General features: G+C 57.0%; 1 protein-coding gene across 2 annotated transcripts in view; it reads right to left on the bottom strand.

The window, feature by feature from the left end:
- Positions 1-4,915: 4,915 nt before the first annotated feature.
- Positions 4,916-21,289, bottom strand: part of acd (ACD shelterin complex subunit and telomerase recruitment factor) — a 70,194-nt gene continuing 53,820 nt past the window's right edge. For both annotated transcript variants that reach the window (XM_085991323.1, XM_085991325.1), the window contains 3 exons: positions 9,978-11,065; positions 8,074-8,153; positions 4,916-5,608 (listed from right to left, as the gene is read on the bottom strand). In XM_085991323.1, coding sequence (XP_085847449.1) covers positions 5,542-5,608; positions 8,074-8,153; positions 9,978-11,065 — 1,235 coding nt within the window. In that variant the 3' untranslated portion in view covers positions 4,916-5,541. The remainder of the gene's footprint in view (positions 5,609-8,073; positions 8,154-9,977; positions 11,066-21,289) is intronic.

The following is a 21,289-nucleotide window of genomic DNA, read 5'->3' as shown; positions in this document are numbered from 1 at the left end:
GTATGTCCTTCCTTAGTTAAGGAGACGAAAACTGTAACTATTTCAGGCTAAACTATGAAATATTACAAGAAAGGAATACACAGTAGCAAGTTAAATCAGTAGATATTTTTGCAATATGGTACTTAACTTTCACCAGTCAATTAAATTGTTATGAGTCCAACACAACATATTGTCTTGAGATTCTTGGTCCTTTAAACGGATTTTTTACATAAGGTGCACATGTTTACCATCGTGGAGTTGTCTTGCCGCAGTGACCTGGAAATGCAGTTAGTCGCAGTGAACTAAAAATGAGCAGCTATCTCAAGGCCTTTATACCAAAGGAAGCCTATTAAGTCAGAAATGCTAACGTTGAGCCAGCAATGGCTTTCCTAGCAGGACGTCCCCTCACAGTCACAAACTCCATGCATTGAAGAATTAACCAATTTGGTCCTGAAAGGGGTCTGTCTGCAAGAAATAGGCAAACCATCCTTTTGAGTAGCAGCTTTACTCCAGATATTTTTAATGTACTTTCTTCACCACATACATAAACAGTCAATTGAAATCCCTTCCAGAAAGCAGTTAACAGAAACCAGTTAATGCTCCAGGCAGAGGTGTACATTTGTTTTGTCTACAGGCCCTCTAAAAGGGACAAAAAAAAATGAACAAATGAAATTATGGCTTCTATTTAAACAATATAGCCGGATGAATCCCTGTGTCTGTCACAGGACTGTTGACTGATCATAATAGCTCAATGCAGTACAATGGGCAAATTCTCTTAAAACATATGGGCGGTCAGTGAGAATTATTTCATGTATTGATCAGTCAGCAAAAGCCCAAGCCTAAAATGGTTGGGGCCTTTGAAAATGATTGGTACACCGTTAAGAACATTTTGAAAAACTAAAATTCCCTTCACACCTGGGCAGTTCCTGCCATCCTCCAGTAATATGGTCCATATTAAAAGAGGAAAATACCACAAGCCTGGCAATAATGAGAGTAGATACAAGATGCTGAAGTGTTTGTGATTTCTACAACACAAGTTGTGCATACACATTGTTATTGTTTGCTCTCCTGGCCATGTTTCTGCCAAGCTAGAATTTGGGTGTAAAATATAAAGCACATTAGAAATGCAGAGAACTGGAAAAGGCATTGTGGACCATCTGGACAGTCCCAAAGATAAAAACAAAACTATACTCCCTTACACCTCTCATTCACATTTTATCATCAGAAAAACGATCCACAGTTTTTTTTTGTCAGTTTCACAAGATTTATTCTCCGTCTGACAATAGAATGCACAGCTAGAGACTAACAGATGTTTACTGCTGCTTAGGGACAAAACACAGAAAAGTTAGACTTACTTGAGAGTCTCAGGTTCTCTAGCAGTGGTAGTAGGGAGTCAGGTACAGTGAAATGGTTGTGCTCATTACTGCTTATCGACTGTCACATTACAAATGGCTCGTCAGCTACTGGCCTATTCAAATCACAAGACAACAGCAGGGAGCAGCTTCTATTGGCATTAAAACCTATTTTCAGAACAACTGACAAACCCCACAATTAGGCTAATGTCCATTTTATCAGTAATATTCTATGTTATTAATAATAATATTAGGATTCAGTTAATCTATACCCCTTAGAATCTTGAAAACTTAAGTCAGGTCTTTCTTGAACCTTCTGTTCTATGTTGTAAATATCCTCAGCTGCTTCACTTTGTTCTCATATCTCAGGTACCTAAACCCTGGTAACAATTTAGTTGCCTTCCACTGTACTCGCTCTAAAGGAACAGTATCCCCACTGTAGTATATTGACTAAAGCGGTGCACAGTACTCCAGGTGGGGCTGAACCAGTGTTCTATACATGCTCAATATTATCCAATGGGGCCGTGCTACACATATATTGGGACAGCAGTTTTTGAAGTGCAAGGCCTAGAAATTGGAACTTTTAGCGCGGCCGTTAAGGCCGGTTTTGAAGAAAAAATGGTGGCCGCCTCGCTTCCGCCCACTTGCGGCACGCAATGCGGCGGCCGCCATTATTGGCCGTTGCCTGCGTTCGCCTCAAATATTTTAATGATCAAGAGTGTGAAGTCAATTGGCGTGCAACGCCGAATTGAGACACACTGAGCAGTTTTGGACGTCGCTGCTCCTTTTAACGCCCTCTTCAAAGCACGCCCCAACCCTGAATTCACATCTTTCTCTATTTTCTCTCCTATCTCCTATCGTGCCTTCTCCAAAATCATCTTGTTCACGAGACCCACCTCCTGCTCCCTCGACCCTATTCCCACCAAACTGCTGACCATCCAACTTCCCTTCCTGGCCCCCATGTTAGCTGTTATTGTTAACTGTTTTCTCTCCTCAGGTACTGTCACCCTCCCCTTCAAATCTGCTGTCATCACCCCTCTCAAAACACCCACCCTCGTCCCCACTGTCCTTGCAAACTACCACCCCATCTCCAACCTCCCCTTCCTCTCCAAAGTCCTGTCGCCTCACAAATCTGTGCCCATCTTTCTCGGAACTCCAAGTTTGAATCCCTCCAATCAGTTTTCCGCCCCGCCACAGTGCTGAAATGGCTCTCATCAAAGTCACAAATGACATCCTATGTGACTGTGACAAAGGTAAACGATCCTACCTCAGTCTTTGACATGGTTCACCACACCATCCTCCTCCAGCTGGATGGGACTGGTTCCATTCTTATCTATTATGCAGCCAGAGAATCATCTACAATGGCTTCTCTTCCCGCTCCCGCACCACTACCTCTGGCGTCCCCCAAGGATCTATCGTTGGCCCCCTCCTATTTCTCATCTACACGCTGCCCCACGGTGACAGCATCCGAAAACACAAGGTCAAGTTCCACATGTATGCTGACGCCATCCAGCTCTACCTCACCACACCTCTCTTGGCCCCTTCACTGCCTATAAATTGTCAAATTGTTTGTCCGACATCCAGTATTGGATGAGCAGAAATTTCCTCCAACTAAACATTGGGAAGACCACATATCCGCGCCATCACCAAGACCGCCTATTTTCACCTCTATAGCATCGCCCGACTCTGCCCCTGCCTCAGCTCATCTGCTGCTGAAACCTTCATCCATGCCTTTGTTATCTCTAGGTTTGACTATTCCAGTGCTCTCCTGGCCAGCCTCCCATCTTCCACCCTCCATACACTTGAGCTCATCCAAAACACTGCTGCCCGTATCCTAACTCGCACCGTCCCATTCACCCGTTGCCCCCCGTGCTCGGTGACCTACATGAGCTCCTGGTCTGGCAACGCCTCAATTTTAAAATTCTTATCCTTGTTTTCAAACCCCTCCATGGCCTCGCCCCTCCCTATCTCCAACATCCTCCAGCCCTATAACTCTCCGAAATCTCTGCATTCCTCAAATTCTGGCTTCCTGAGCCTCCCCAATTTTAAATCGCTCCACCATTGGCGGCTGTGCTTTCAGCTGACTAGGCCCTAAGCTCTGGAATTCCCTTCCTAGACCTCTGCCTCTTCACCTCTCCTCCTTTAAGATGTTCCTTAAAACCTCTCTCTTTGACCAAGCTTTTGGTCATGTACTAATTCTCCTTATGTGGCTCGATGTCAAATTTTGTTTGATAATGCTGCTGTGACGTGCTTTGGGACGATTTACTGTGTTAAAGGCGCTATATAAATGCAAGTCGTCATTGTTTCATAATCTCAGCTAGCATGGGGGGGAAACAAGGGAAGCTTAGTGATCAGGAGTTTAGCAGGAAGCAGGAGGTAGGTCTCATGGATGCGAAGTTCAGAGAGGGTATTGGGGTAGATGGAAAAGAAACTAAAGAGATGCGGGCATAAAGGGCTAGTGTAGGAGGGACTTGGGGTCTGATTGGTGGGCAATGTGAAGGTGGGGTAAGCAACAGGGGCAGCTGAATGGATGGTCTCCTTCACTTTCTTGGTGACAAAAAATTCATAAGCACTTGTTTTTAAAGAGGTGAGGATGGATGGGCAAGGAGATGGGTTTAAGGAGTGAGTTAGTAGTGGAGAAAAGGAGCCTTTGCCCTTCAGGATAATCCTAGAATAGTGAGTAGTGAGGATAGGCGCACCAACGTTAGTGTTCTTGCTCAGGCCAACATCCCCAGCATCGAAGCTTTGACCACGCTCAATCAGCTCTGATGGACAGGTCACATTGTCTGCATGCCCGATACGAGACTCCCAAAACAAGCGCTCTATTCAGAGCTCCGGCACGGCAAGAGAGCCCCAGGTGGGCAGAGGAAATGCTTCAAGGACACCCTCAAAGCCTCCTTGAAAAAAAGTGTAACATCCCCACCGACACCTGGGAATCCCTGGCCCAAGGCCGCACAAAGTGGAGGAGAAGCATCTGGGAAGGCGCCGAACACCTCGAGTCTCTTCGCCGGGAGCAAGCGGGAGCCAAGCGCAGGCAGCGCACGTCAACCCAAGCACCCCACCCACCTGCCCCTTCAACCACCGTCTGCCCCACCTGTGACAGAGACTGTAGGTCCCGCATTGGACTCCTCAGTCACCTGAGAACTCATTTTTAATGTGGAAGCAAGTCATCCTCGGTTCCGAGGGACTGCCCAAGAAGAAGGAGGGAAGAAGAAGAGGAGAATAGTGAGTGGTTTTAGTAGAGGAAAGTGAGGTGGAGTTTGATGTGGTACAGCCAGATCTAGTAATGGACGGCTAAGTTAGTTGTGCACCAGCTATGCTCAAATGTTTGCACCCCTTGGACTTAAGGGAGCGAAAATGCTGCACTAGGGAATGGCCAGGATGTAAGACAGTGAAGGTTTTGCTGAGATTAAGAATCTCAAAAGTGGTTGAGCAAATTAACAGCTGCAGAGGTATCGTGGCAAATTTAGGGTCAAAGGTTAGGATTATGAGGGCACAGTTGTGAGCAAATGCACATTAAATCTTGATACAGTTAACAGTTATTTAACAGCAAATCAGCCTTCTAAAAATTAAAACAAATTAAATGTTGACCAAAAATATTCAATTTTTATTTACTAAGAACAGTAAAGTCCTTCTCTGTGAATGTCACACACATACAAAACATTACATCACTGAACAGTAACAATTAGGAGTTAAGCTGATGTCAACTAAGGCACCAGTATAGGAGTAATGTCAGTTATAATCATTATCTACTATAACCTCCAATACAGGATAATCCTTAGTCTGCTGCAAAATTCCCCATAGAAATTTAAACTACATTTTGGTGAGGGCATGAAATCTCTGTAATGTTTCTCCAATTCTCTTGGTCTTCCAGGGCCATGCACCATCTGTGGCTGGGAAAATGGATGGACAGGCTGCCTGTCCTAGTCTATAGCTACTCTGAGTGAACAGCCAGGAGGTGCCAAGAGCAGCCCATGGATGCAGTGTCATACCTGTATTCCTACCCATGCTATGTGTTGGTTTATTACCATTACACCTGTAATAGCTGTACTCAATACTGCAATAAAGTATTAACACACTTTAACATGGACCACCATTAAAAACACAAGAAAAAAATAATGTTCATGTGTTTTAGAAGAATGCAAACAATGCCAATAACACATTTTACTAGAAGATAAGTGGCCAATTGCATGCCGGCAATGAACAGCAGTCAGTCTTGTGTCAAACTTGGTCCAGTAAGGTACGAAACTGCCCATTTCAGCAGCCCACTTGAAACCCTGAAAAATACAAACAATGTAGATTTTGTTGAAATTAAGTGCACAAGCAAATGTCTGCAGTTTCTGCATCCGCCTTTGAACAGCAATGCGAGAATTAAGCTAAAAGGTTATACACAACTGAAATAATAATTCTGGTTGCTATCATTTTTTTTCCATTCAGGCAGCAAATCATTTGAAACTGGGGTGTTGGTGCTAATTTTTTTGGTAAGAATCAAAATTTTTAAATTACAGGTAAGTAAATCTGGAATGCAAGGATTTAGCAGTGTAATGAACAGAAAGTAAAACCACTCCAAGATCATTCTGGAAAGAGAAATAATGCCAAACTCCTCTCTGCCACAACCAATCATCTCCTCTGACTTCTCCCCACTGCATTTCCCATCATGACAACAAACACCAAATGTGAGAAAAGCTCATGGACTTTAGTGTATAAAATCAAGGCTGCAACTACATCCTCGAATCGCTCCTTTCCACACCCCAGTCCTCTTCCTGACCGAGTCCCCACCTCCTTATTCCACGATGTTTCAATTGTTCCTCTCACCCAATCTTCATTAAACTTATATTGTCCATGAAGCCCACTAAAATGCTCCCTCGAAACCTTAACCTCCCAGCTACTTGGTCTTCCCTTTTCAGCCAAATGTTGGCTGACATCGTTGCGTTTCTATCTTTTGACATGATGCCTATGTTTTTCCAAACTGTCAACCCTCTTCTAAAAGAAGAATTCTAGTCTCAATTCCACCATTCTCTCCAACTACTGCTCCATCTCCAACCTTCTCTTCCTTTCCAAAGTTCTGGAACACCTGACATGAATCAGTCATTCATGAAAGAAAGATTTGAGATAATACTGAGCGGCCTGCGGGTGGCGCTGTCCAGGGAGAGTATAAATACTCGGGCACGGGCCCAACTTGCGCAGGGCATTCTTAACAGGAACTAGTGAAGGACACAACTAGACCTCCATGTTGTAAAGCAGTTGATTAAAGCTTTGTTTAACGCTTAGACCAAGTGCCTAGTAGTTTCCTTACATCAACCTCATTGCCATTTCCCCTTGTTAGGCTACTTCCTTGCTCATAGCACTGGTCAAAGTCATAAACATCCAGCACAACTGCAGCTCACTTCCTTGCCTCATCACCCTTGACCTCTCCACCATCTTTGACACTGTTGACCGTTCCATCCTCCTGAAACATCCGTTTACAGGACGCTTCTATGGTACTGCTCTCTCATGATTCCACTCTTGCCAGTCGGATAGGAGACAATACATCTTCTCCAGCAGCTTCTCCTCCTGTGCTCATTTGGTGACCTTTTGTGTACTGAGAGTTCCATCCATTTTCCAGTTATGTGCTCCCTCTCAACAACAACATGAAGGTTGTTCCATATGTACATCGATCACACTAAGCTGTACCTTGTTGTTTCTGCCATTGAGCTCAAGGCTGTTGCCACCCTCACCAATTGCCCATTTGACATTAAGACCGATGCCACTCCTTTTGACTTCCGAATACACTTAAATGCCTTTGGCCTTCACTCCATCAACCTCCCCAGGTTCCTCCTCAGGCTTGGATTGAAGTATGAAACCTTGGCAAACTGCTCGACCAGGAACGCAGCTCCTCTCCCCACATCCAGTCAATTACCAAAACTGCCTGCTTCCACCTTCAAAACCTTGACACACCTCTGTCCCTACCATGCCCCTTCTGCTACCAAAACCCTAATACATACTTTCATCACCTCGCAACTCAATTTCTCCAATGCTCTCCATGCTGGCCTCTACTTCCACCCTCCATCCAGAATCCAGCAGCCATTGGTTCCCTATGTCCCCAGAAATCAACTTTAAAATCACTTTCAAATATCTCCAAGAGCTCACTCCACCCTATCTCCGTGATTTACTCCAACGACACGCCCCTGCATAAACCCTCTGCTCCTCCAGCACCAGTTTACTCCTCGTTTCCCACTCCACCATTGGCAGCTACTGCTGCAACCATAATGCTCTCACCCTCGAACTTTCTCCACCTTGTCGCCTCTCTCCTTGCTTTCAAAAGCCTCCTCAAGACCCTCCAGTTCAATCAGGCTGTCACCTTCCCAGTTCAATCAGGCTTTCACCTTCCCAATTCTTCTCGTCTTCTGATCGGCGTCCACCATCCTATAAAGCTGTCAAACATTTCTCTATACTTGAAAAGCGCCACAGAAATGTAGAATCTACCATCGGCAGAGGCTTAGGTAGATGAAAAGAGGGCTCATTCTCAACTGGCATTCATACTGGCACTACACTAAGAGGAGGCTTTATCACTCTTATGTGGCCATCTGACAGAGGGAAGGAAAATGGTTTGTCAGGGAGCTACTTGTGTACATGCAAGTGGGTTAACCAAAGAACGATAATAGCATTAATGGGGAGACTCACTGAATGGGAGCAGAGCGGAGATAGAAATGGGAGACATTTTTAGAAAATAAAAAGACATTTGTGTTTGCAGAGTACGAACCTTACAGAGTTCACCTGAGTTATCAGCTCGGCAGTGGGTGCTGGATAGCTATACAAAAATTGGCTTCCATCAGGATGTCTCTGTAAAGATTATAGAAAGATATTTATGATTCATACTATATAAGAAACCTGTAACCTTACAGAAGCTCCTGCAGTAAGGTGTTGGGTTCACAAGCAAAGGATCAAAGGCATATTCACCCCCGAGTGACAGACAAACTTGGCAATGATGGAAGGAATTCAGCAGACCTAAAGAAAACAAATTAAACAAGCTAGAAAGAAAGCACTACTTAGTAAAAACCTTCCCAAGTATGTTCATCTTCATTATTAGCGGCCACCTGCTCACAACGTAACTAACATTATTACTAGCAGCATTATGCTTAAATCAGATTACTACAAACATATGTTGGATGAAGTACCCAGCCCTCTGATAATGATGCAGTGTCAATGTTTCCAAGGCCACTGAAAGCTAATGCATTTCTTATGCTGCATTTATATTGCAGAACTGCTTCCTAAAATGGGACTGCAACACCAGCTGCCACTCCCACTGCTGTAGGAACCACCTTGGCCTAGCCATTCCGCAGAAGTTTGATTTACTTTAGGACGACTGAATGAGTTATTTGCTGGAAACTGCAAGATCAGCGAGAGCAAAGCCACTTCACTGGCCTTTACAGGGAAGATGTCAGCACTTTAGCTCACTTGCAGCATAAAATTTGGACACCTCTGCCTTCAAATCACTGTAGAATCATAGAATGGTTACAGTACAGAAGGAGGCCATTCGACCCATTGAGGGCAAGAGCACTTCAGCTAGTCCCACTCCCCCGCCCTTTCCCTGTAGCCCTGACATTTTTTTTCCTTCAGGTACTTATCCAATTCCCTTTTGAAAGCCACAATTGAATTTGCCTCCACCACCCTTTCAGACAGTACATTCCAGATCCTAACCACTCGCTGCGTAAAAAAGTTTTTCCTCATGTTATCTTTGGTTCTTCTGCCAATCAACTTAAATCTGTGTCCTCTGTACACCTACTCCAAGTCAGAAATGCAGTTTGAAACCAGCTCTTTTGATGGTGCATGTTGACATGAGCATTTACACTGCGAGCTTGCCACTAACTTCAGAGTTGCTGCTATTTGTAATCTGGCAATGTAATCGTTAATCAGTCTATACTTATAATTAGCCTAATGCAAGTTAAGATATCCTCGAAGGTTTTTTACATTTCCTTAATTTAAAAAATATATATTTTGGATAATATAACGAGAATAACGATTATAGTGGCTGTATGGAAATAAGACACTTTTTTTTAGAAACAAAATGGTCTTTCAATAATTGAAGGATTAAAAACAGCATTGTTCTGGGCTGCCTCTCACACCTCACTTACTTCGGATGCAGCTTAATCCAGAAAGAACGCACTTGCATCCCAGTTCACCCGATGCAGTTTGCAAAATTACCTGCAAACCTGCTCCAATTCCTCCAGACTTCGAAATCGCCACAGGTAGCTTGCTCTTACAGCACAGTACTGTCCAACGTCAGTATGTGTTACAGTGCAGCGCTCAGAGTGGCAGGGAAGGGAGACAGTTTGCTTTTTTTGATAATTTTCCTGGATGCCTCATTTCTAACATACACTGGTTATATTTTTTTCACTAATCTTTGGTAAACAAGAATTGGTGTACACTATGTAAAATGGTTAGTGTGCAGAAACTAGCAAGAACCCCGCTACACATGCTAGTCTGGAATCCAAATTGTGCCAATTTGTGGACACTACCACTTGAAAACCCGACTATACAGAAATTCAGAAGAACAGTACCTATTTTAAGTGACAGTATAAACAGCACATTAGAATTCAAACAGAACCAAAAATCCCGTAAATATGGACTACGGAGCTTGTCGTTACCGTTTCTTAGATAGCTTACCAGAGGCTTATCTTTGTCTTGCTTAACATGGGGAGAAAGAACATGTTTCACACCAGCACCAACATCCTGTGTGGGCTGCACAATAGGAGCTACTGAGGATGCCTGTCCTCTACAATCTCTGACTTGTTGAGATGGTCCCTCAGAAACAAAATCAAGTTTATTATACTGTGCTGACACCATTGTCATTTCATTTTCTGGTATATTTCTCAAAGCAGTATCTTTAAACAATGTATTCCTTCCATCTTCTTTCTTTGTACAAGACTCTTCATGTCTAGTAATGATATTCTTCCGACAAACATCATTAGTTATTTCTTCAAAATGATCTGATCCAATGAAAGTTTCATCACTACTGAAGTTCCACGAGTTCTGATCCCCATTTACAACCCTGGTCTGCTTCCAGGAAGTACCTCGGTCAACATCGGTTCCATCTGGTTCATCATCTGAATCCACAAATTGCCGTTTCCTTTTTGCAGCTCTCAGGATCTCATAGGGTTCGTCATCTCCACTATCATTTAATCGCTGTTCTCCTGCTTCCAGCATATTGTTTCTAGCTGCTGCTGTGTAATTATGTACCACTGTACTTGGTTTACATTGGCCACCATTTGTATTTGTGTGACTACTAGCTGCTGTCGATGACACAGGGGCTATGTTTTTGAACAAGCCCACACAATTCAAATTACTGTAATTGTCAACTGCAACCGATAGAGGGGCTATATTTTTAAACAAGAGGTTGCAGGCAGTCCTGCTGCGGTTTACAGATTTCTCTCTGTTGTCCTCATCAAGCCTAACAGGAGGCTCCTCAAGCTCTGCCACATTCGTTCTGTCCTTTTTCCTACTCTCTGCAGACGTGACTGATGTGAGCAAAGGGCTTTCAGCACACAGCACTTCTGAATGCGACTGGGACTCCGGTGTGTACAACTCTGCTGATTTCTCTGGGTCATCCTGTGCGCTGCTGTCTGGAAGCTGAAGCTCAATGACCGCCCTGCTGCAGGCAGGAGTGTCAGCGAATGTGGAAGACAGATGATCATCACATTTGCCAACATGCTTCTTACATGGTTCTGAAGTACTGTTACATGAAACACAAGTTTCTGTAATAAAACAAAAGATCAGGTATATATTAATTGTGCTACTTCATTCAATCTACATATTCAAAACTTTACAACTGCACACACTACCTGTCAACTCTTTTCATTATGAACTCCTCGGGGCTTTTTTATAATGGAACCTGCAATGCCACCACTGGGGGGGGGGGGGTTATAATAATTATAGCAGGACAAATTTTCATAGGCAGTTTACACTATAATGGCAGACATAGGAATTTATAACGGAAACGTAAAATCATAGAAAGTTACAGCACTGAAGGAGGCCATTTCCGCCCATCATGTCCGCACCGGCCAACAAAGACCTATCCAGCCTAATCCCACTTCCCAGCTCTTGGTCTGTAGCCCTGCAGGTTACAGCATCCCAAGTGCACATCCAAATACTTTTTTAAATGTGGTTAGGGTTCCTGCCTCTACCACCCTTTCAGGCAGTGAGTTCCAGACCTCCACAACCTTCTGGGTGAAGAAATTTCCCCTCAAATCCCCTCTAAACCTTCCAATTACTTTAAATTTGTGTCCCCTGGTTTTTGGCCCCTCTGCTAAGGGGAATAGGTCCTTTCTATCCACTTTATCTAGGCCCCTCATATTTATACATCTCAATAAGGTCTCCCCTCAGCCTCCTCTGTTCCAAGGAAAACAGACCCAGTCTATCAAGTCTTTCCTCATAGCTAAGATTCTCTACTCCCGGCAACATCTTTGTAAATCTCCTCTGTACCCTCTCTAGTGCAATCACATCTTTCCTGTAATGTGGTGACTAGAACTGCACGCAGTGCTCTAGCTGAGGGGGAGGAGGGGGGGGAAAGAGAGAGCACGCGCGACCCTGGGGAGAGGGAGAGACTGGGAGAGAAAGAGAGACGGGGGAGAAAGAGAGAGAGACTGGGGGGGGGGGGGGGAGAGAAAGAGACAGAGAGAGAGAGAGAGAGCGCGAGAGCGCGTCTGGGGGGGAGAGAGAGAGAGGGCGGGCGTCGGGGGGAGCGAGAGAGAGCGGGCGAGAGGCCGGGGGGAGCGAGAGGGAGGGCGGGAGGCCGGGGGGAGCGAGAGGGAGGGCGGGAGGCCGGGGGGCGCGAGAGGGGGGGAGGGAGGCCGGGGGGCGCGAGAGGGGGGGAGGGAGGCCGGGGGGCGCGAGAGGGGGGGAGGGAGGCGGGGGGGCGCGAGAGGGGGGGAGGGAGGCCGGGGGGAGCGAGAGGGGGGGAGGGAGGCCGGGGGGAGCGAGAGGGGGGGAGGGAGGCCGGGGGGAGCGAGAGGGGGGGCGGGAGGCCGGGGGGAGCGAGAGGGGGGGCGGGAGGCCGGGGGGAGCGAGAGGGGGGGCGGGAGGCCGGGGGGAGCGGGAGGCCGGGGGGAGCGAGAGGGGGGGGCGGGAGGCCGGGGGGAGCGAGGGGGGGGGGCGGGAGGCCGGGGGGAGCGAGAGGGGGGGCGGGAGGCCGGGGGGAGCGAGGGGGGGGGCGGGAGGCCGGGGGGAGCGAGGGGGGGGGGAGGGAGGCCGGGGGGAGCGAGGGGGGGGGAGGGAGGCCGGGGGGAGGAGGGGGGGGGAGGGAGGCCGGGGGGAGCGAGGGGGGGGGAGGGAGGCCGGGGGGAGCGAGGGGGGGGGAGGGAGGCCGGGGGGAGCGAGGGGGAGGGAGGGAGGCCGGGGGGAGCGAGGGGGAGGGAGGGAGGCCGGGGGGAGCGAGGGGGAGGGAGGGAGGCCGGGGGGAGCGAGGGGGAGGGAGGGAGGCCGGGGGGAGCGAGGGGGAGGGAGGGAGGCCGGGGGGAGCGAGGGGGAGGGAGGGAGGCCGGGGGGAGCGAGGGGGAGGGAGGGAGGCCGGGGGGAGCGAGGGGGAGGGAGGGAGGCCGGGGGGAGCGAGGGGGAGGGAGGGAGGCCGGGGGGAGCGAGGGGGAGGGAGGGAGGCCGGGGGGAGCGAGGGGGAGGGAGGGAGTCCGGGGGGAGCGAGGGGGAGGGAGGGAGGCCGGGGGGAGCGAGGGGGAGGGAGGGAGACCGGGGGGAGCGAGGGGGAGGGAGGGAGACCGGGGGGAGCGAGGGGGAGGGAGGGAGACCGGGGGGAGCGAGGGGGAGGGAGGGAGACCGGGGGGAGCGAGGGGGAGGGAGGGAGACCGGGGGGAGCGAGGGAGACCGGGGGGAGGGAGGGGGACCGGGGGGAGCGAGGGGGACCGGGGGGAGCGAGGGGGACCGGGGGGAGGGAGGGAGACCGGGGGGAGCGAGGGGGAGGGAGGGAGACCGGGGGGAGCGAGGGGGAGGGAGGGAGACCGGGGGGAGCGAGGGGGAGGGAGGGAGACCGGGGGGAGCGAGGGGGAGGGAGGGAGACCGGGGGGAGCGAGGGGGAGGGAGGGAGACCGGGGGGAGCGAGGGGGAGGGAGGGAGACCGGGGGGAGCGAGGGGGAGGGAGGGAGACCGGGGGGAGCGAGGGGGAGGGAGGGAGACCGGGGGGAGCGAGGGGGAGGGAGGGAGACCGGGGGGAGCGAGGGGGAGGGAGGGAGACCGGGGGGAGCGAGGGGGAGGGAGGGAGACCGGGGGGAGCGAGGGGGAGGGAGGGAGACCGGGGGGAGCGAGGGGGAGGGAGGGAGACCGGGGGGAGCGAGGGGGAGGGAGGGAGACCGGGGGGAGCGAGGGGGAGGGAGGGAGACCGGGGGGAGCGAGGGGGAGGGAGGGAGACCGGGGGGAGCGAGGGGGAGGGAGGGAGACCGGGGGGAGCGAGGGGGAGGGAGGGAGACCGGGGGGAGCGAGGGGGAGGGAGGGAGACCGGGGGGAGCGAGGGGGAGGGAGGGAGACCGGGGGGAGCGAGGGGGAGGGAGGGAGACCGGGGGGAGCGAGGGGGAGGGAGGGAGACCGGGGGGAGCGAGGGGGAGGGAGGGAGACCGGGGGGAGCGAGGGGGAGGGAGGGAGACCGGGGGGAGCGAGGGGGAGGGAGGGAGACCGGGGGGAGCGAGGGGGAGGGAGGGAGACCGGGGGGAGCGAGGGGGAGGGAGGGAGACCGGGGGGAGCGAGGGGGAGGGAGGGAGACCGGGGGGAGCGAGGGGGAGGGAGGGAGACCGGGGGGAGCGAGGGGGAGGGAGGGAGACCGGGGGGAGCGAGGGGGAGGGAGGGAGACCGGGGGGAGCGAGGGGGAGGGAGGGAGACCGGGGGGAGCGAGGGGGAGGGAGGGAGACCGGGGGGAGCGAGGGGGAGGGAGGGAGACCGGGGGGAGCGAGGGGGAGGGAGGGAGACCGGGGGGAGCGAGGGGGAGGGAGGGAGACCGGGGGGAGCGAGGGGGAGGGAGGGAGACCGGGGGGAGCGAGGGGGAGGGAGGGAGACCGGGGGGAGCGAGGGGGAGGGAGGGAGACCGGGGGGAGCGAGGGGGAGGGAGGGAGACCGGGGGGAGCGAGGGGGAGGGAGGGAGACCGGGGGGAGCGAGGGGGAGGGAGGGAGACCGGGGGGAGCGAGGGGGAGGGAGGGAGACCGGGGGGAGCGAGGGGGAGGGAGGGAGACCGGGGGGGAGCGAGGGGGAGGGAGGGAGACCGGGGGGAGCGAGGGGGAGGGAGGGAGACCGGGGGGAGCGAGGGGGAGGGAGGGAGACCGGGGGGAGCGAGGGGGAGGGAGGGAGACCGGGGGGAGCGAGGGGGAGGGAGGGAGACCGGGGGGAGCGAGGGGGAGGGAGGGAGACCGGGGGGAGCGAGGGGGAGGGAGGGAGACCGGGGGGAGCGAGGGGGAGGGAGGGAGACCGGGGGGAGCGAGGGGGAGGGAGGGAGACCGGGGGGAGCGAGGGGGAGGGAGGGAGACCGGGGGGAGCGAGGGGGAGGGAGGGAGACCGGGGGGAGCGAGGGGGAGGGAGGGAGACCGAGGGGGAGGGAGGGAGACCGGGGGGGAGGGAGGGAGACCGGGGGGGAGGGAGGGAGACCGGGGGGAGACCGGGGGGGAGACCGGGGGGAGACCGGGGGGGAGGGAGGGAGACCAGGGGGAGGGAGGGAGACCGGGGGGAGCGAGGGGGAGGGAGGGGGAGGGAGGGAGACCGGGGGGAGCGAGGGGGAGGGAGGGAGAGCGAGGGGGAGGGAGGGAGAGCGAGGGGGAGGGAGGGAGAGCGAGGGGGAGGGAGGGAGACCGGGGGGGAGGGAGGGAGACCGGGGGGAGACCGGGGGGGAGGGAGGGAGACCGAGGGGAGCGAGGGGGAGGGAGGGAGACCGGGGGGAGCGAGGGGGAGGGAGGGAGAGCGAGGGGGAGGGAGGGAGACCGGGGGGGAGGGAGGGAGACCGGGGGGAGAGAGGGAGACCGGGGGGGGAGACCGGGGGGGAGGCCGGGAGACCGGGGGGAGCGAGGGGGAGGGAGGGAGACCGGGGGAGCGAGGGGGAGGGAGGGAGAGCGAGGGGGAGGGAGGGAGAGCGAGGGGGAGGGAGGGAGACCGGGGGGGAGGGAGGGAGACCGGGGGGAGACCGGGGGGGAGGGAGGGAGACCGGGGGGAGACCGGGGGGGGAGGGAGGGAGACCGGGGGGAGCGAGGGGGAGGGAGGGAGAGCGAGGGGGAGGGAGGGAGAGCGAGGGAGACCGGGGGGAGACCGGGGGGGAGGGAGGGAGACCGGGGGGAGGGAGGGAGAGCGAGGGGGAGGGAGGGAGACCGGGGGGGAGGGAGGGAGACCGGGGGGAGACCGGGGGGGAGGGAGGGAGACCGGGGGGAGACCGGGGGGGGAGGGAGGGAGACCGGGGGGAGCGAGGGGGAGGGAGGGAGACCGGGGGGAGCGAGGGGGAGGGAGGGAGAGCGAGGGGGAGGGAGGGAGAGCGGGGGGGGAGGGAGGGAGACCGGGGGGGAGGGAGGGAGACCGGGGGGAGACCGGGGGGGAGGGAGGGAGACCGGGGGGAGCGAGGGGGAGGGAGGGAGTCCGGGGGGAGCGAGGGGGAGGGAGGGAGAGCGAGGGGAGCGAGGGGGAGGGAGGGAGACCGGGGGGAGCGAGGGGGAGGGAGGGAGAGCGAGGGGGAGGGAGGGAGACCGGGAGACCGGGGGGAGACCGGGGGGGAGGGAGGGAGAGCGGGGGGAGCGGAGGGGGAGGGAGGGAGAGCGAGGGAGGGAGACCGGGGGGAGACCGGGGGGGAGGGAGGGAGACCGGGGGGAGACCGGGGGGGAGGGAGGGAGACCGGGGGGAGACCGGGGGGGAGGGAGGGAGACCGGGGGGGAGGGAGGGAGACCGGGGGGGAGGGAGGGAGACCGGGGGGAGACCGGGGGGGAGGGAGGGAGACCGGGGGGAGACCGGGGGGGAGGGAGGGAGACCGGGGGGGAGACCGGGGGGGAGGGAGGGAGACCGGGGGGGAGGGGAGGGAGACCGGGGGGAGACCGGGGGGGAGGGAGGGAGACCGGGGGGAGACCGGGGGGGAGGGAGGGAGACCGGGGGGAGACCGGGGGGGAGGGAGGGAGACCGGGGGGAGACCGGGGGGGAGGGAGGGAGACCGGGGGGGAGACCGGGGGGGAGGGAGGGAGACCGGGGGGAGCGAGAGGGAGGGAGAGAGACCGGGGGGAGAGAGACCGGGGGGAGCGAGAGGGAGGGAGAGAGACCGGGGGGAGCGAGAGGGAGGGAGAGAGACCGGGGGGAGCGAGAGGGAGGGAGAGAGACCGGGGGGAGCGAGAGGGAGGGAGAGAGACCGGGGGGAGCGAGAGGGAGGGAGAGAGACCGGGGGGAGCGAGAGGGAGGGAGAGAGACCGGGGGGAGCGAGAGGGAGGGAGAGAGACCGGGGGGAGCGAGAGGGAGGGAGAGAGACCGGGGGGAGCGAGAGGGAGCGAGAGAGACCGGGGGAGAGACCGGGGGAGAGACCGGGGGGAGCGAGAGGGAGCGAGAGAGACCGGGGGGAGCGAGAGAGACCGGGGGGAGCGAGAGGGAGCGAGAGAGACCGGGGGGAGCGAGAGGGGAGCGAGAGAGACCGGGGGAGAGACCGGGGGAGAGACCGGGGGGAGCGAGAGGGAGCGAGAGGAGACCGGGGGGGGAGCGAGAGAGACCGGGGGGAGCGAGGGGGAGCGAGAGAGACCGGGGGGAGCGAGGGGGGAGCGAGAGAGACCGGGGGGAGCGAGGGGGAGCGAGAGAGACCGGGGGGGAGCGAGGGGGAGCGAGAGAGACCGGGGGGAGCGAGGGGGAGCGAGAGAGACCGGGGGGAGCGAGGGGAGCGAGAGAGACCGGGGGAGCGAGGGGGGGAGCGAGAGAGAGACCTGGGGGGGAGCGAGACGAGGGGGAGCGGGGGGGAGCGAGAGACGGGGGGAGCGGGGGGGAGCGAGCGAGAGAGAGACTGGGGGGGAGCGAGAGAGAGACTGGGGGGAGCGAGAGAGAGACTGGGGGGGAGCGAGAGAGAGACTGGGGGGGAGCGAGAGAGAGACTGGGGGGGAGCGAGAGAGAGACTGGGGGGGAGCGAGAGAGAGACTGGGGGGGGAGCGAGAGAGAGACTGGGGGGGAGCGAGAGAGAGACTGGGGGGGAGCGAGAGAGAGACTGGGGGGGAGCGAGAGAGAGACTGGGGGGGAGCGAGAGAGAGACTGGGGGGGAGCGAGAGAGAGACTGGGGGGGAGCGAGAGAGAGACTGGGGGGGAGCGAGAGAGAGACTGGGGGGGAGCGAGAGAGAGACTGGGGGGGAGCGAGAGAGAGACTGGGGGGGAGCGAGAGAGAGACTGGGGGGGAGCGAGAGAGAGACTGGGGGGGAGCGAGAGAGAGACTGGGGGGGAGCGAGAGAGAGACTGGGGGGAGCGAGAGAGAGACTGGGGGGGAGCGAGAGAGAGACTGGGGGGGAGCGAGAGAGAGACTGGGGGGGAGCGAGAGAGAGACTGGGGGGGAGCGAGAGAGAGACTGGGGGGGAGCGAGAGAGAGACTGGGGGGGAGCGAGAGAGAGACTGGGGGGAGCGAGAGAGAGACTGGGGGGGAGCGAGAGAGAGACTGGGGGGGAGCGAGAGAGAGACTGGGGGGGAGCGAGAGAGAGACTGGGGGGGAGCGAGAGAGAGACTGGGGGGGAGCGAGAGAGAGACTGGGGGGGAGCGAGAGAGAGACTGGGGGGGAGCGAGAGAGAGACTGGGGGGGAGCGAGAGAGAGACTGGGGGGGAGCGAGAGAGAGACTGGGGGGGAGCGAGAGAGAGACTGGGGGGAGCGAGAGAGAGACTGGGGGGGAGCGAGAGAGAGACTGGGGGGGAGCGAGAGAGAGACTGGGGGGGAGCGAGAGAGAGACTGGGGGGGAGCGAGAGAGAGACTGGGGGGGAGCGAGAGAGAGACTGGGGGGGGAGCGAGAGAGAGACTGGGGGGGAGCGAGAGAGAGACTGGGGGGGAGCGAGAGAGAGACTGGGGGGGAGCGAGAGAGAGACTGGGGGGGAGCGAGAGAGAGACTGGGGGGGAGCGAGAGAGAGACTGGGGGGGAGCGAGAGAGAGACTGGGGGGGAGCGAGAGAGAGACTGGGGGGGAGCGAGAGAGAGACTGGGGGGGAGCGAGAGAGAGACTGGGGGGGAGCGAGAGAGAGACTGGGGGGGAGCGAGAGAGAGACTGGGGGGGAGCGAGAGAGAGACTGGGGGGGAGCGAGAGAGAGACTGGGGGGGAGCGAGAGAGAGACTGGGGGGGAGCGAGAGAGAGACTGGGGGGGAGCGAGAGAGAGACTGGGGGGAGCGAGAGAGAGACTGGGGGGGAGCGAGAGAGAGGGAGCGAGAGAGAGACTGGGGGGGAGCGAGAGAGAGACTGGGGGGGAGCGAGAGAGAGACTGGGGGGGTGCGAGAGAGAGACTGGGGGGGAGCGAGAGAGAGACTGGGGGGGAGCGAGAGAGAGACTGGGGGGGAGCGAGAGAGAGACTGGGGGGGAGCGAGAGAGAGACTGGGGGGGAGCGAGAGAGAGACTGGGGGGGAGCGAGAGAGAGACTGGGGGGGAGCGAGAGAGAGACTGGGGGGGAGCGAGAGAGAGACTGGGGGGGAGCGAGAGAGAGACTGGGGGGGAGCGAGAGAGAGACTGGGGGGGAGCGAGAGAGAGACTGGGGGGGAGCGAGAGAGAGACTGGGGGGGAGCGAGAGAGAGACTGGGGGGGAGCGAGAGAGAGACTGGGGGGAGCGAGAGAGAGACTGGGGGGGAGCGAGAGAGAGACTGGGGGGAGCGAGAGAGAGACTGGGGGGGAGCGAGAGAGAGACTGGGGGGGAGCGAGAGAGAGACTGGGGGGAGCGAGAGAGAGACTGGGGGGGAGCGAGAGAGAGACTGGGGGGGAGCGAGAGAGAGACTGGGGGGAGCGAGAGAGAGACTGGGGGGGAGCGAGAGAGAGACTGGGGGGGAGCGAGAGAGAGACTGGGGGGGAGCGAGAGAGAGACTGGGGGGGAGCGAGAGAGAGACTGGGGGGGAGCGAGAGAGAGACTGGGGGGGAGCGAGAGAGAGACTGGGGGGGAGCGAGAGAGAGACTGGGGGGGAGCGAGAGAGAGACTGGGGGGGAGCGAGAGAGAGACTGGGGGGGAGCGAGAGAGAGACTGGGGGGGAGCGAGAGAGAGACTGGGGGGGAGCGAGAGAGAGACTGGGGGGAGCGAGAGAGAGACTGGGGGGGAGCGAGAGAGAGACTGGGGGGGAGCGAGAGAGAGACTGGGGGGGAGCGAGAGAGAGACTGGGGGGGAGCGAGAGAGAGACTGGGGGGGAGCGAGAGAGAGACTGGGGGGGAGCGAGAGAGAGACTGGGGGGGAGCGAGAGAGAGACTGGGGGGGAGCGAGAGAGAGACTGGGGGGAGCGAGAGAGAGACTGGGGGGGAGCGAGAGAGAGACTGGGGGGGAGCGAGAGAGAGACTGGGGGGGAGCGAGAGAGAGACTGGGGGGGAGCGAGAGAGAGACTGGGGGGGAGCGAGAGAGAGACTGGGGGGGAGCGAGAGAGAGACTGGGGGGGGAGCGAGAGAGAGACTGGGGGGGAGCGAGAGAGAGACTGGGGGGGAGCGAGAGAGAGACTGGGGGGAGCGAGAGAGAGACTGGGGGGGAGCGAGAGAGAGACTGGGGGGAGCGAGAGAGAGACTGGGGGGGAGCGAGAGAGAGACTGGGGGGAGCGAGAGAGAGACTGGGGGGGAGCGAGAGAGAGACTGGGGGGGAGCGAGAGAGAGACTGGGGGGGAGCGAGAGAGAGACTGGGGGGGAGCGAGAGAGAGACTGGGGGGGAGCGAGAGAGAGACTGGGGGGGAGCGAGAGAGAGACTGGGGGGAGCGAGAGAGAGACTGGGGGGAGCGAGAGAGAGACTGGGGGGGGAGAGAGAGAGACTGGGGGGGAGCGAGAGAGACTGGGGGGGAGCGAGAGAGAGACTGGGGGGGGAGCGAGAGAGAGACTGGGGGGGAGCGAGAGAGAGACTGGGGGGAGCGAGAGAGAGACTGGGGGGGAGCGAGAGAGAGACTGGGGGGGAGCGAGAGAGAGACTGGGGGGGAGCGAGAGAGAGACTGGGGGGAGCGAGAGAGAGACTGGGGGGAGCGAGAGAGAGACTGGGGGGGAGCGAGAGAGAGACTGGGGGGGAGCGAGAGAGAGACTGGGGGGGAGCGAGAGAGAGACTGGGGGGGAGCGAGAGAGAGACTGGGGGGGAGCGAGAGAGAGACTGGGGGGGAGCGAGAGAGAGACTGGGGGGGAGCGAGAGAGAGAGAGAGAGACTGGGGGGGGAGAGAGAGAGAGAGAGACGGGGGGGGGGGAAGAGAGAGAGAGAGAGACTGGGGGAGAGAGAGAGAGAGAGAGAGAGAGAGAGAGAGACTGGGGAGAGAGCGAGAGAGAGAGACTGGGGGGGAGAGAGAGAGAGAGAGAGAGAGAGAGAGACTGGGGAGAGAGAGAGAGAGAGACTGGGGGAGAGAGAGAGAGAGTGAGAGAGAGACTGGGGGAGAGAGAGACTGGGGGAGAGAGAGAGAGGCTGGGGAGAGAGAGAGAGAATGGGGGAGAGAGAGAGAGAGAGAGAGAGAGAGAGAGAGAGAGAGAGACTGGGGGAGGGAGAGAGAGAGAGAGAGAGAGAATCTAATTGGGAATCGGGTGAAAGAGCTGCAGGAAAAAGAAGAGAGCCATAGAAGAGAGATAACACCATTAGACCAGCAACCAGAGGCTAGAGATAAGACAAGACAGAGCCGAACGGAACGGCTGCACTCCCACACGGAACAAACGCAGCAGACACACAATACAAGGGGTGCCACACAGACCGACCAGCATACTGATTCTCAATCTTCCCCACCACCGTGGAACCACAAGCGAGCCGCTCACAAGAGGAACGCACAGATACCCCAGCCCAACACACACACTATGAGTCCAGGCAAAAGCCACCAG

The sequence above is a fragment of the Somniosus microcephalus genome, chromosome 6 (assembly GCF_052327205.1).
Source record: "Somniosus microcephalus isolate GS21.2 chromosome 6, FLI_Smic_1.0, whole genome shotgun sequence".
Taxonomy (NCBI): domain Eukaryota; kingdom Metazoa; phylum Chordata; class Chondrichthyes; order Squaliformes; family Somniosidae; genus Somniosus; species Somniosus microcephalus.
This window is presented reverse-complemented; position numbering and strand designations above follow the sequence as displayed.